Source organism: Hoplias malabaricus, chromosome Y, assembly GCF_029633855.1.
Source record: "Hoplias malabaricus isolate fHopMal1 chromosome Y, fHopMal1.hap1, whole genome shotgun sequence".
Lineage (NCBI taxonomy): Eukaryota > Metazoa > Chordata > Actinopteri > Characiformes > Erythrinidae > Hoplias > Hoplias malabaricus.
Window position 1 is genome coordinate 71,889,053 of NC_089820.1, and position 15,001 is coordinate 71,904,053.

Here is a 15,001-nt window from a genome sequence, read left to right on the forward strand (position 1 = left end):
TTATGAAGAAAGGGAAGAAACATGTATTTCTTTTAAAGGTTGTTTGTTATTTCAGACAATTAAAAGTGATTTACTTTTCTATTTGTTGCTTAGATTTAAAAAAAAATCAATTGCCCATTTAGTTTCTGTTTTTTAGAATTAAAAAAGATACAGCGACCATTTTATTTTAAATATATATGTTTATATTCTTCTGTTCATTAATAATACTGGAGTGTGTGTGTGTGTTTGTAGGATTATTTGAAGTGAATGGAGTACAGGGAGTGCAACACACACACACAAATTGAGACCTTTGAACCTCGAGCAGTCAGCTGACCAGCAATAACATCACAATACACACTCGCCGCTACATGCACGCACACGTGTTTGTGTGTGTGTGGGAGAAAGAGAAGTTTGTGTGTACTGCAGTGTACACACAGAGCCTCAGGTAAGTGACTTTACCAGTTACACACACATACTCACACACACACACACATACGAAAGAGAGAGAGAGAGAGAGAGAGAGAGAGAGAGAGAGAGAGAGAGAGAGAAAGAAAGGAAGAAAAAGAGTAGTATAGGATTTACTAAGTGAGGGAGGAGCTGAGAGAGAAAGGAGGGAGGAGTATTAAAGTGTTGGGGAAAATCTGAAAGAGAGCGAGAGATTTACAAACTAGTGAAGGTGTAAACCTGAGACTAACACATCTGAGCTCCAGAAGAGAGTGGCCAAGAAAGAAAAGAGTAGAAAGAAAAAAAAGCCAGACAGAGACAGAGTAATAGCAAAGGGAGAGAGAGAGAAGAAAAGACAGACAGAGCAAGAAAAGTGAAAGAAAAAGGGAACATCTGAACACTGAACATAGTTAGGTATTAATTACTGTAGTTCAGCATGCAAGTGTGTGTGTGTAGCTGATGGATTCTCCCTTTCTGTGTCTCTGTCCCTGATGGGTTGGGGTCAGAGGTTATCTCCATGGCGATGATGGCTCTATTTCGGGGGAAGTGGGGGCAGAAAGAGCCACCCACCCCAAAGCCCCCTATAGCGCTCCCTGTGGCGCAGGAGGAAGAGGAGGAGGATGAGGAGCGAGAGCCACGAGAGTTAATCCGTCGCAACTCTAGGTTTTATCGCAGCATGAGAAGAAAAAAACTGCAGGCTTCATCTTTATCACCATCATCACAGCTACAAAGTGAGTAATACAAATTCTCACTCACTCATTTACTCATTCATTTATCATCACCCCCAATACATTGCTTATTCATTCAGTAATAATCATCATTACAACACCTTTAGTAATACAAGCCCCCATTCACTCATTCATCATCATCATAATCACAACATTCACTCTTTCACTATTTATTAAATTCATCATCATCACCACAAAGATGATTTATCTGAAAGAAATTTTAGTTTTTAAGAGCAGCAGTGTGTGTTTGTTGCTAGGAAAAGAACAATTACAAACACACACACACACACACACACACACACACACACACAAAGAGAGAGAGAGGAGAGAGACTCTACAGATCAGTCAGAACCAGAAAGACTTGTCTAATTGTTCAGTGTGTGTGAAGTGTGTTTGGTGTGTGTGAGGTGTAAAGTGTGTGTGCAGTGTGTGTTAGGTGTGAGGTGTGTGAGTTCAGCTGCACTCACAACTTCAGCTTCAGATACTTTTCTAAAACAGAGTGAGATTTTGGAAGTTCTTCTAAAGCCTGGATCACACTACAGGATAATCGGTCCGATTTTGAGTCTGATTCAGTCCTCCCGACAATCACAAGAGGTCCCGGATTTTAGTCTGATCATAAACTATTCTTTTTCCAGATTATCTAGTAGTGTGGGGAGTCTATAATCCAGTCTTTACTCCTCTGATCTTCACCCAGAGCAGTCGGGGCTGCCCTGATTTTGAATCATAAATATGAAACATGTTCAATATTTATGACTCAGAATCCTGTAGTGTGGGTTGGATGCCAATTCTCAGGTGTGAAAAGCCATGCTAACCTCATGCCTGAAAGAAGATTAAAAAATTAGAGTCAAGCTGTGGTTACTTCACCTGTAAATGTCTGCTGTAACTGAAGTGATATTATGAGGGAGGAAGGTGCAGAGTCGTGTCACTATTTATAGCTTGTTTAAAATGCTGCCTGTTTTTGCTCCAAAGTTGTAATTATTTGGGCGAAGGAGCATTAGTGTGCAGGTGCCCAGGTAATGTGCCGAAATATAGAATACTCTGTGACTCGGTTACAAACACCTTCATTTCAAAATGCTCTCTTGTGAGGCAACAAGAGTGCAAGGTACCGGCTGCTTTCTGTTTCGGACACAGCCAGAGTGTGTGAGAAACTCCCACCAGCTCTCGGGAATTAGCATTGAAACTCCTGCAAGGTTTTGAGGAGCAGAGCTGTGATCAGAAAGTGTGTGGTGTTTAATCAGGGTGGATTGCATAGTGTGGGGACTTTGAGGACTAACAACAATAAATGTATGGGATTTCCCACGTTTCCAGCATATTTTAAATCCTGTAGTGTGAGCCAGGCTTAATGTGATTACTCCAGATTACATCAGATTATCCTCCAAACAATCCATATTATCCCAGATTATCCCCCCAACCACCCTGGATAACCCAGGATTATCACCCCCAACCACCCAGATTATCCCTAACCACCCCAGATTATCCCCAACCATGTCAGATTATTCCCAGCCAGGCAAGATTATACCCGAACAACCCTAGATTTTCTCCAGATTATCTCCAACAACACCAGATTAAACCATCCCCAACCACCATAGATTATACCAGATTATCCCCCAACCAACCCAGAATACCCCAGGTTATCTCCCAAACACTCCAGATTATCTCAAACCACCGCAGATTATTCCCAGCCAGGCAAGGTCATTCCCCAGCCACCCCAGATTATTCCAGATTATCTATTATAACAACCCCAAATTAAACTCCAACAACGCCAGATTAAACCACCACAGATTATCCCCCAACCACCCCAGAATACCCCAGGTTTTCCCCCAACCTTCCAGATTACCTCAGATTATCCACCAACCGCCATAGTTTATCCAATGTTATCCCCAATCACCACAGATTATCCCATATAATCCCCAGCCACCCCAGATTACACCAGATTATCACCTATCCACCCCAGATTACTCCAGATTTTCCCCAACCACCTCAGATTATCCCCTAACCACCCCAGATTATGCCTGATTATACCCCAACCACTCCAGATTACTCCAAATGAGCTCCAGCTACACCAGAATACCCGGATTATACTACCACAGATTAACTTTAAAAATCACCAAACTACACCATCCATTCATTCATTTAGGGTCCACTTCAGGGTCACGGTAGGTCCAGAACCTTCTCAGGAACACACCCTGGAGGGGGCACCAGTCCTTTGCAGGGTGGCACACACTCACACACACACACACACACCTATGGACACTTTTGAGATGCATGTTTTTTGGACCATGGGAGGAAACCCACGTGGACGTGTGGAAAACACACCAAACTATAACAGATTTCACTAAATTATCCTCAATATTTGTGTGTGTGTATGTTTGTGTATGTGTGTGTATAAAGTGTGGTGTGTGTGTAGAGGTGTATGTGTGTGTATAGGAGTATGTGTTTGTGTACAGGGTTGTGTATGGGGTGTGTGTGGGTGTATAAGTGTGTGTGTCATTGTGTATAGGGGTCTGTTTTGTGTGCGTATAGGTGTGTGTGTGTGTGTGTGTGTGTGTGTGTGTGTGTGTGTGTGACAGAGAGAGAGAGTTCTGTTATTCTGTGAATGTTTATCTCTGCCTGTTCCTCCCCAGGCTCCTCCTCTTCCTCAAATTCTCCTTTGATGTCCAGTCGTGGTGAGGTCAGCAGGTCTCCGCTTTCTCCCCGACATCAGCATCGCCAGTGAGATCAACACTCACCCGATCATTCATTCATTCACACATCCACTCACTAACTCACTCTCACTAATTTACTTTCTCTCTCACTTACTCATTCACTCACTTATTCACTCATTCCCATGTACTCACTCTCTCACTCAAGTCGTCCACTCATTTTTCACATATACACTCATTTTTTGCTTACTCTCTCACTCACTCACTCACTCACTCACACACTCTCTCTCTCTCTCTCATTAATTTACTTACTCTGTCACTCACTCACTCACTTACTCACTCACACCCCCCTGGGTAACTGTGCAGAAATGTGTTTGAGGCTCTGCTGTGTGTGACACTTTAATTATATTCATTCATTCCTAATCTGAGAGTTTTAGTGATCTCCCTCTCTTTCACTCACACACACACACACACACACACACACACACACACACACACACAGCAGTCTAAAATCAAGGTCAAACTTTTTTGTGCATGTGTGTGTATTGGTGTGTAGGTCTGTGTGTGCATGTGTGAGGGTAGGGGTGTGTGTACATGTGTGAGGGTAGGGGTGTGTGTGCATATGTGCAGGTATGTGTGTGTGTGTGTGTGTGTGTGTGTGTGTGTGTAAGTGTGTTTTGTGGAGGGAGTAATAATACAGTTTCTTTCTTTTCTAGTCCTTCCCCTGCAGGCTCCAGCCATGGGTTGCTAGGAGACAGGGCAGGAGGCGGAGCCTGGTGTGGGTTGCCAGTAGCGATGGGAGATTGCCGGCTCAGAGGAGAGATGGAGGAGCTCAGTGTTCGGACCAGCGCCTGCAGTGTGCAGGACCAACACACACACACACACAGCACAGACAACAACACACAAAGGTAAGAACAGGTGTGTGTATAGATATGTGTGTGGGTGTGTAAATCTGTGACTGTATTTGTGTGTTTTTTATGTGCTTCAGTTTAAATGTATTATTTTTACATTTCATACATATGAAGGACAGTTTCACCCATTTTAACAAACATCTTCAGAACCCAGTGTGTGGATATAAATGTGCCGTTGAGGGGTGAGTGAGGAGTGTGGGGGTTTTAGTGTGAAGTGTTTGATTCTGGAGAAACTTGTGGACATTTTTATGGAGGGATGATAATGGAGAAGATGACGATGGAGGTCAGTGTGTGTCCCTCAAAGCGTCTTGCACATTCCTCTCCATCAGGATTGGGTTTAAACCTTCTCCAAACTATGGTCAGACATCAGCCTTGTGTACCTCAATTTTTGCTGTCCTCACTTTCTGTGGGGTGCTTTTAGATGAGGACATCTGTTTCCATTCACTTCCTTTGTCCACTCTCCTGCGTCAGGGAGTTAGGGTGTCTCTGTGTGTTCTTATTGTGGTGTGTGTGTGTGTGCAGGTTAGTGCAGAGCAGAGAGAGCAGAAACACACCGGAAAACTTCAGCCACTGTTTAAACATCATCAACAGTGTCCGTGAGTGGATGCACACACACACACACGCACACACACAAACACACACACACAAATAAGTGTGAGTGTGTGTTTGTTTTGGGGGTTAGGGTAGCACTAAAATAAAACACATTTTCTCTTTTGCCAACACAACACATCTCTCTCTCTCTCGGTCTCAGAGAACGAAAGACAGAGATTGTGTAAAGGTGAAGTGTAGGTTTTGCTGAATACACATATTTACATTTTAACACTAACATTTTCAAATAAAACCTTCCTTTCACTTCCTTTATATAAGAGTCCTCCCACCTGAACCTTACACATTTACACACTACAAATTACATGCGCACACACACAAACACACACACACAAACACACACACATACAAACAGAGTAAATCAGGCTGTTCTCAGCTTTTCTTGTGAAATGTATATGTATATGCAGCATTCCTGTATCAGGAGTACCGGGACACATCAGAGAAGCAGGAGGTTGAAGAGCGACGGCAGAGGGACGTCAGGCCTGCGGGGGGGTCCAGGGTAATGGCGGGGGTCACAACAAGTTCAGGGGTCATGTCCCCCCCTGCCCTGCAGCTGCAGCTGAGGAACACAACGCGGAACCTCAGTCTGTGGCAGAACCTGGAAGCAGTGCAAAACAGTGGACTCCTCAACACCCTGAACCACAAGGAGATCATGATTCAGGAGGTGACACACAAGTGTACACACACACACACACACAAAAACACACACACAGACCCACTCAGACACTGTGCTGTAGCGCTCTATCTCAGTTTGGAGGGTGGGGGCTTGTGGAGAGACTATTCTGTGTGAAAAATGTACCCTTTTTTCCATTTTTACTGCAGCGGTGCCTGGGGGGACTGAGGGTCTGTGAAGTGTGTAACATCGTGTAACATTGTTGTGGTGTGTGTGTAGGCCATGTTTGAGCTGGTGACATCTGAAGCATCATATTATAAAAGTCTGGAGCTGCTGGAGACACACTTCCTGCAGAACCCCCTCCTCATTAACACTCTCAGCCAATCAGACATGCACTTCCTGTTCTCCAACATTGCTGACATTATGAAGGCCAGCGAGAGGTGTGTAGTTTACCTCCCATTTACCTCAGGGTTACCTCACATGTACCTTACATTTACCTCCAATTTACCTCCCATTTATCTCACATTTACCTTAGGTTTACCTCCCATTTACCTCATGTTTATTTGTTTCTCTGTTGTGCAGGTTCCTGATGGACCTGGAGCACAGAATTGAGGAGTCTCTGCTCATCTCTGATGTGTGTGACATTGTTTACCATCATGCCGTTCAACACTTCCAAGTTTTTATCAGCTATGTCATCAACCAGGTTTACCAGGAGAAGAACTACCGCAGAATACTGTAAGTGTGTGTGTGTTTTGATGTAAATACTGTGTGATTCTTCATAAGTGTGAAGTTACAGTCTACTCCAGTTTACCCAGAGGTACTAACACACACACACAAACACGCACACTCACTCACAGATTATAGTAGTCTTTATAGTATATTAATTGTTTGACTGTGGTAAAGATGGTGTATGTTTTATTAATTTTTTAAAGTGTCTCAGCTGAGTTCATATTGCATTCAGATCTAAGTGTGTGTTTGTGTGTGTTTTTCACTGGGCGTATGCAGAAGAAGCTTCTCTTTGTGTGTTTGTATTCATATGGATACCTTTTTGTGTTTTTCTTTCTGTTTCCCACAGCTGGAGGGTTTAGGTGTGTGCGTGTGTGTGTGTGTGTGTGTGTGTGTGTGTGGAATTAAGAGCACACCTTTACCTTAAAACGAAAACTGTTTACCACTCCTTTATCTCAGAATTATTTCATGTTTACATCATAGTCCTTGTTTATATCACATTTACCTCAGGTTTAACTCACATTCACCCCACGTTAACCAGTGTTTCACATTTCAGGTTTACCTCACATTTGACGCTGACCTCAGGTTTACCTCAGGTTGAACTTCAGATATCCCTCAAGTTTACTTTACTCTTGCCTGATCTCATTTAACTCATACACCTCCTATTTAACTCACATTTACAGTTTACATGACATTATTTATTTAGATCCTATTTAGATTTAACTCACATTTACCTCAGGGTTAACTCATGTTTATCTCAGGGTTAACTCACATTTACCTCAGGATTAACTCACGTTTACTTCAGGTTTAACTCACATTTACTTCAGGGTTAACTCATGTTTACAAGACAATTCAGGTTTATGTCACATTTACCTCAAGATTGCCTCATATTTACCTCATATTCCCCTTGGAATAATTTAAACCCTAGAGGTGTGTGTGTGTGTGTGTGTGTGTGTGTGTGTGTGTGTGTGTGTGTGTGTGTGTGAGTACACAAAGATGTGTTTCTTTGTGTCTGAGCTTATTGTTCTATGTTTGAGTAATGCAGAGGATCAGTAAAATGTGTGTGCGTGTATGTTTAGTATGGTCTGGGTGTGTCTGTGACTCAGTTCAGTTTAAAAAATCTTGTTCAAAAATAACTGTTGGAGGGAGTGTCCATTTCTATTTACAGGTTTTGTCAGCATTAATCAGAATGTCAGGTGCAGTGTCTGTGTATAAATCCTAAAAAAAAAGAATCAGATTAAAGTGAGCAGTTTCTGTTGTGAACTCTAGAGTGTGTTGGTGTTTGTTGGCACACACTCATAAACTCATAAAAAGTTAATTTTCTACTGATCAGCTCCAGCTTGAGGTCACGGGAGAGGGGAGCATGTGAGCGATCAACAGTGGAAGTGTTCTCTGATGTAATCTTAATATGGGTTTTGTTGGTGAAGGTGTGTGTTCTTCAGTAAGATCTGTGTTATACACAAATACACACAAAGTTTCTACAGCAGCCGTGTTTGATGCTGAAGGTGCTCACCTCATCCCAGTGAATCACACGGGCTCTGGTGTAGACATAACAGTGTTGCCATGACAACACACAACCTCCACTCCTCTGAACACACACTCATACACAGTTTCCAGTAAGTACAGTTATGTAAAGCGGTGCGAAAAGGACATATCTCAGTGATGAAGCTTGTTCTCTGGACAGACACAGATGAATTCAGAGTGAAGTTGGTGCCAGTGTCCTCCCACTCTCTGAATAACAACGAGCTTCAACACTGTCCACGAAAAACAGGATTCTCCATTATAATTACTATTTCCACACTCTTTGAACACAACATATTTTCTTTTAAATGAAAGACCAATAAAATGTTTTCTAATTAAACATTAGATAAATCTCTTTATAATAACCTGCAAAAATGACGGAGATACAAGAGGGACAGTGACTGTAAGTGTATCTGTATGAGTGTGCAGAGTTCATCATGTGTTCATTTGTTATATATTTATTGTGTGTGTGTGTGTGTTCCAGACAGGAGAACCCAGTTTTTCGGGAGAACATGGCTGTTCTGGAGAATCAGCCAAAAGTTAAAGGCCTGTCCTTCACCTCTTTCCTGATTCTGCCATTTCAACGAATCACACGCCTCAAGCTGCTGGTACAGGTGAGAACTTGCCAGACGCCTCCAAACAGGCCAATCACACACATCTAAATCATCTAATCACATGCCTCTAAACATGCCAAACACACACATGTAAACCATCCACACTCCACTAAACAGCCCAAAATATTCAAAACCTGCTGTGGTCCTACTGACATTATGGATCATCTTCAATGTATTTTTAAAATGTGTGTGTGTGTCTTTCAGAATATTCTGAAGAAGGTGGAGGAAAACTCAGAGAGAGAAATTAACGCCATAAAAGCTCATCAGGAATTAGAGAAGGTAAGTGTGTGTGTGTGTGTGTGTGTGTGTGTGTGTGTGTGTGTGTGTGTGTGTAAAGCCCAATTGATACTTCTACGTTGACCCTACGCCATAGGCATCGCATCAACACAGACCCTATGCCTAAGCTATGGCATAGCCTGATGCACACCTCTCCATTAAAGTTTAAAGTTAAAATAACATTAAACATAATCAGATTCACTTATAGATTTGTCAGCACCAGCCATCACAAAGGTAGTAATACAAATGTGTGCTTTTGTGTGAGTATGTTTTTATGCCTGAGTATGTCTGCGGACTTTCACCTATTTGACACTCCTTTACCTGTGTTGCCCAGAACACACCTCACTGTTGCTATGGGAACTAACACAGGAGCTTAATTATTGTCTGGAATGTAGTTTTATCTCTCAGATACACATTTTACAGCTTTTGTTTCATCACTAACACAATCACTGCCATCAGAGTAATCTCTAACACACACTCTACAGCCTCCTTTTCAATAGTAACACACTCACCGTCATCTGAAAAATCACTAACATACTTTACAACCTCTGTTTCACCAGTAAAACACTCATAGTCATCAGAGAACACAAAATGAAAACACAGAATTTATTTAATCTTTTTAGACTCAGACTCAGGATTTTCAGGGTTTTGTGAAGATTAAATTTGCTCTCTCTGCATGTGTGTGTGTGTGTGTGTGTGTGTGTGTCTGTGTGTGTGTGTGTGTGTGTATTTCAGATTGTGAAGGAATGTAATGAAGGTGCAAGGAAAATGAGCCGCACTGAGGAGCTGATAAGCATCGAAAAAACGCTTGAGTTTAAATCAAAGGTATTAACTACATGACACACACATACACAGAAATTATGTACACACACCCATATTTGTGAGTGTGTGTGTGTGTGTATTTATTTATTTAAAACCTATTTGTTGAAAATAGAACAAAGTATTTCAGCCCTCAAAGTTCATGAGTCTCAGAAGTAAAGATTGGGGGGGCGGAGATGGGGTCAATTAAAGAATAACATTTCTCAACTTAAATAATATCCTAAAAAATTTCTGAGAATCACTGCATGGTCTCAGAAACACTTCCCAAAATCATTGTTTGTGAACACAGTTCATACCCGCATCCACATACACAAGTTAAATACACAAGTTAAACAAATGCAAGCATTTTTCAAACAGCAATAAACTTTCTTAGTTTCAACATTTAAAATATTATCTTTGTAGTGTTTTTATTTAAATATAGAGTTTAAATGATTTGAACATTGTTGCCATTTTTAAAAATGTATAATTTGCCCAACGTTCCAACATTTCTGGAAATAGGGTTTGTGAAAAAATGCTGTGTGTATAATCTTTTTTTATGGAATTTTAGCAACTGCACACAGGGCTGGCTGGGATATAATTTTTAATGATATATTGATATTTTCAAACAAGGTATCCATGTGTTACAGTCAGATGATGTTGTTGGAGTGAACAGGGCCATATCGGGGAGAAAGTGTCTGATTCAGAGGGCACTGTTTAAACAGAAGTGAAGGATGTATAAATTCATCTCATACACAGGTCATCTCCCAGTGCTGGAGAGTGTCTCACAGCACTCACAAACACACAATGCCTATTTGTGCCACAGGGGAGCATAATGAGAGAAAAAGACAATTATTCACTGTTAGCCACATTAGTATTTTCAGGAGTCTGTCAGCTGATGTGATGGACCTGGGCAGTCAGGGCTGTCCCTGGGCACATCGGGCTGTCCAGTTACATGGATATCTGTGTGTCTGATATGATGCTAAAACTTGCCCTCACCCTCCAGGTATTAGTGGCACTGTGTATAAACAGCTTCAACTAACAGCTAACATCAAAGTACTGGAAGCAAAGAAAGATTGGGAAAAAACTCCCAAAAAGCCAAAAAAAAGTATAATTTTATAGTAATTTCACAGCAATGTCATTGACTATGTTGCAAGATCAGGAGAAAGAAAGAGATTTACACATTAGTTTCAGACCCCCCCACCCCATCCAACCACTGGAGCGATGGAGCTCCACCAGAACATACTGGAACAGATCTCCACAAGCCCCTGACCTGAATCATGTTTCTATGCATATCTTGTGTTTCTGTGCAAGCCTCGTAGAGACTTATGTTGAGCATGTGTTTGCTCTTGGTGTTTAACCCAGTCAGTGCCGGTGATCTCTCACTCACGCTGGCTTCTGAAAAAGGGCGAGGTTCTGCAGATGTCAGGACCCAAGAGCACTAGGACCATGAAGAGCAGAAAGCTATACCATCCCATCTACCTCTTCCTCTTCAACAACCTCCTGCTCATCACCAAACGCAGCTCCAGGTCAGAGGTCACTTCGTCACCATTAGTCTCTATTATTATTATTATTATTATTATTATTATTATAAACACATTATATACATATAATATCTATTACAGACATTATTATCATTATTTATAACCATCACTACACCACCATCACTGTCACCATGTTACCATGACTATGTCACCATCACTGCATCACAATCACTTAGTCACCATTACTACGTCATTGTTGTCACTGCATCGCCATCACTATGTCACCAACATTATGTCAACATTACTTTATCATTTTATCATGGTTTATCAGCGTTATGCCTTTAATTTAATCATGATATTAATCATGTTATTTATTTTGTATATTGTGTATTTGTGTCTCAGTAGTGATAAATTCCAGGTTCTAGACTCGTGCAGTCGCTCCATGTTGAGGACGGAGGACCTAGATGACCAGGGACAGATGCTTGCATTTGTCTTTGTTCTCAAACTTCTAGAGAACCAGGAGGACAGACCTGTCAGCTATATGCTAAAGACTAACAGCATGTGAGGAACACACACACACACACACATTCTCAGACACATGCTCTGACACAAACACAAATACACAAAAACAGAGAGAGACACAGCCAGAGAGACAGCCAGACAGAAATAGAGAGAGTGAGAGAGTGTGAGAGAGAGCAGTACTCTGCTGAAAGCCTGGTTTTTATTACGTTCCTGGTTCAGCTGATGTCAGACTATGTTTTGTGTCAGTGTCTTCTGTTGTTGTATTTATTGTTTGTGTAACAGGAGTGAGAAACTAAGATGGATCTATGCGCTCACACCCAACCGCAGAACACGATTCCTATCAACAAGCACACACCAAGCAGGTACCCATAAACACACACACACACACAAACACACAAAATTATTTAAACATGAATGAGTAAATTGTACTTGTGTGTGTGTGTGTGTGTGTGTGTGTGTGTGTGTGTGTGTTAGACTCTCCACAGGTTCAGTGTATTCTGTCATACTGTGCTCAGGAACCTGATGAGCTCTCTGTGGAGATGGCTGATGTTCTGCACATTCTTGAGAAAACTGACGATGGTGAGAACCCCAAAACAGAGCAAATTTTACCCCACACACACACTGACATGCACAAACACGCACAGACCTCAGCTGTGTGTCCCCCACTGTTTACTGTCCTCACGTTTTCTGATGTGCTTTTAGAGAAGGATGTCTGGTTCTATTCACACCCACTGTCCACTGCAGTCTACAGTCAGGGTAAAGTGCTGCAGGACAATAATGTCCTTATGCTTCTCTCTGGTGTAGGATGGATGCTGGGGGAGCGCCTCCATGATGGTGAGCGAGGCTGGTTGCCGGTTAGAATTGTGGAGGAGATCCTCAGCTCTGAGATCCGGCTCCAGAACCTCCGGGAATGCCAGAGGATCCAGCTTGCCCAAGGTGGGGCGCAGGGAGGGCAGGGGGCTGGAGCCAGAGCTGCCTCCAGGGGACGCCGTACCACCAAAACTCCTCTCTACAGTCCCACAAGGGTGGTCCAATCAGAGCAGGAGTTCTGAGTGGGAATTTAAAGCTCTGCCTACCAATAAAGAATGTACAATGTGGCTTTTGATCTGAGGATTAACACAAGGAAATGATTATGTCTCAGGTGTGCACTGGGGTCAGAGGTCACAGAGGAGACAAGGCTTGTGCAAAGAAGTTGACTTTTTTTCTGAAATTTCTGCTTCACTTTAAACAGTGCAGCAGCTTCATTCACCCTTCCATAATTCACTCCCAATTTCAGCAAAAACACACAGAGCTGTTAAACTTTAAAGTGTTTTAAAGTATTTTACTTTTTCCCTTCAAACCACAGCTACTATTAATACCAGCCCAGACTGGACGTCCTCGGCTCCTCACTGACCAAACTCCACAACAAGCCCAAACCCTGGTAAAATATCACAGTCCCGGTCTCATATTCGCTCAGGGAATTAAAGGCTGATGTTAATTTTTCAGTGTAGAATCCAGTCTGACGGGATCCTGAGCCGGGTCCTGGACCCAACATACAGTAAAGTCCTGACCCTCAGGTCCAGCACTGCCTGTAGTAAAAACTACCTTGAATGTCAGTCCAAAGTCTGTGGTCAGTCCTGAGGGACTGGTCTGTAGTCTGTGGTCAGTCATAAGAGACCAGTCTGTGGTCGGTCCTGAGAGAACAGTCTATGGTCTGCCCTGAAAGACCGGTCTGTGATCAGCCCTGAGAGAATGGTCTGTGGCCAGCCCTGAGAGAATGGTCTTTGTTCAGTCCTGAGGGACCGGTCTGTGATCAGTCCTGAGAGACCGGTCTGTGGTCGGTCCTGCAAGAGCAGTCTGTGGCCTGTGGTTGGTCCTGATAGATCAGTCAGTGGTGAGTCCTGAGAAATCAGTCAGTGGTCAGTGGGATGTCTTCAGAGTGTCCAGAGCAGAAGTGTAGACCCCTCTGTTCTAGTTCTTGAAATTTATGCTCTGAAATAAATTACTGCTCTGTACCTTCCGCTGCTGTAGTGACCCAATGGGGTGACCTGTTGGTGTCAGCAGATTGCAATGCACTGTGGGAGCCCACTAAGGATCAGAACCATGCTGAAACTCTGAGATCTGGACTTGCCGAGAAAAAGGGCTCATTAATACAATTTCTCAGTTCCCGGGGTTTAATCGGGGTGTGCTCAGTTGTAATTGTTGTGCAGTTTACTGTAAACACCAGGGTTTCATCTGATCTGAGTTCAGCTTTGTCTCTGGGTGCTTCCTGTTTATCATTCAGAAACAAAACAAACATTAAACATTTCAGATCAAAGGAAACTTTCAGCTCGAAGAACAAATCTCAAATTGAACAAAACATAACAAAAGTGTCATAATCTTCTGAAGTGAGTGAGTGAACATGTCCAGACTTTTCTGAAGTGAATGTGTCTGGACTTCTGAATTGTGACATGGGGGTAATGTGTGTGTGTGTGTGTTGGGGGGATGGGGGGTTGAGGAGGGCTGTTTCTCTCTTAGTGAAGGCTGTTTATAAAAAAGTGCTGTTTATAGTTATCTGTTATTTATGGTGAATGTTCTATTGGTTTTTGCACATCCTGCAGCAACACTTTAATACACACACACACACACACACACATATTCAAAATAGTTAAATCCTGAACAACCAGTTGAACCATTCAGTGCTTCCTCTGTGGAACGTTTGACAAATATGCAGCTGGTTCAGTGTAAAGTTTGTGTGTGTGCGTGTGTGTCTTTCTGCATGGTCATCAGTGATCAGTGATGTACAATGTGGAATCATTTGTAATTGCTAAAATGATTTTGTAAAAAATAATTTATTGTTAATAAAAAATCAAGCTTGAATGCTAACACACCTTCCAAACAGTCTTATTATTATTCTTATTATTATTAGGTATTACCAGTCTGATTGTCATTATTATGATTAATTTTAATTTGAATATTATTAGTCTGGTTATTTAAATGTAAATTGAGTCTGTCTAATGGGTTGAAATTGTTATCTGAGATCACAAATCGATGTGACCTCGGAAACCACTGAAAGAATTATAGGAATGAAATGTATATCGAAAACAAATTTGACTAAAAGCGTCCTCTTGCGGCCACAGCGCGTCACTGACTAAATGGACCCATGCGGTGGCAGAACACTA

At 42.2% G+C, this 15,001-nt stretch overlaps 1 protein-coding gene across 2 annotated transcripts; it reads left to right on the plus strand.

Annotated features, from left to right (window-relative positions):
- Positions 1 to 300: 300 nt before the first annotated feature.
- LOC136678709 (ephexin-1-like) lies at positions 301 to 14,687 on the plus strand. Of its 2 annotated transcripts, XM_066656816.1 has the most exons (16): positions 301 to 424; positions 930 to 1,154; positions 3,776 to 3,863; positions 4,510 to 4,701; positions 5,227 to 5,300; positions 5,718 to 5,974; positions 6,203 to 6,363; positions 6,506 to 6,658; positions 8,655 to 8,784; positions 8,989 to 9,063; positions 9,796 to 9,885; positions 11,221 to 11,384; positions 11,742 to 11,900; positions 12,144 to 12,223; positions 12,336 to 12,440; positions 12,666 to 14,687. In XM_066656816.1, the coding sequence occupies exons 2-16, from the start codon at positions 941 to 943 to the stop codon at positions 12,911 to 12,913; spliced, it is 2,190 nt and encodes a 729-aa protein (XP_066512913.1). In that variant the 5' UTR covers positions 301 to 424; positions 930 to 940; the 3' UTR covers positions 12,914 to 14,687. The 2 variants fall into 2 exon arrangements, with proteins under 2 accessions (XP_066512913.1, XP_066512914.1); XM_066656817.1 differs by lacking the exon at positions 301 to 424 and having other exon boundaries at positions 750 to 1,154; positions 11,745 to 11,900.
- Positions 14,688 to 15,001: the final 314 nt, after the last annotated feature.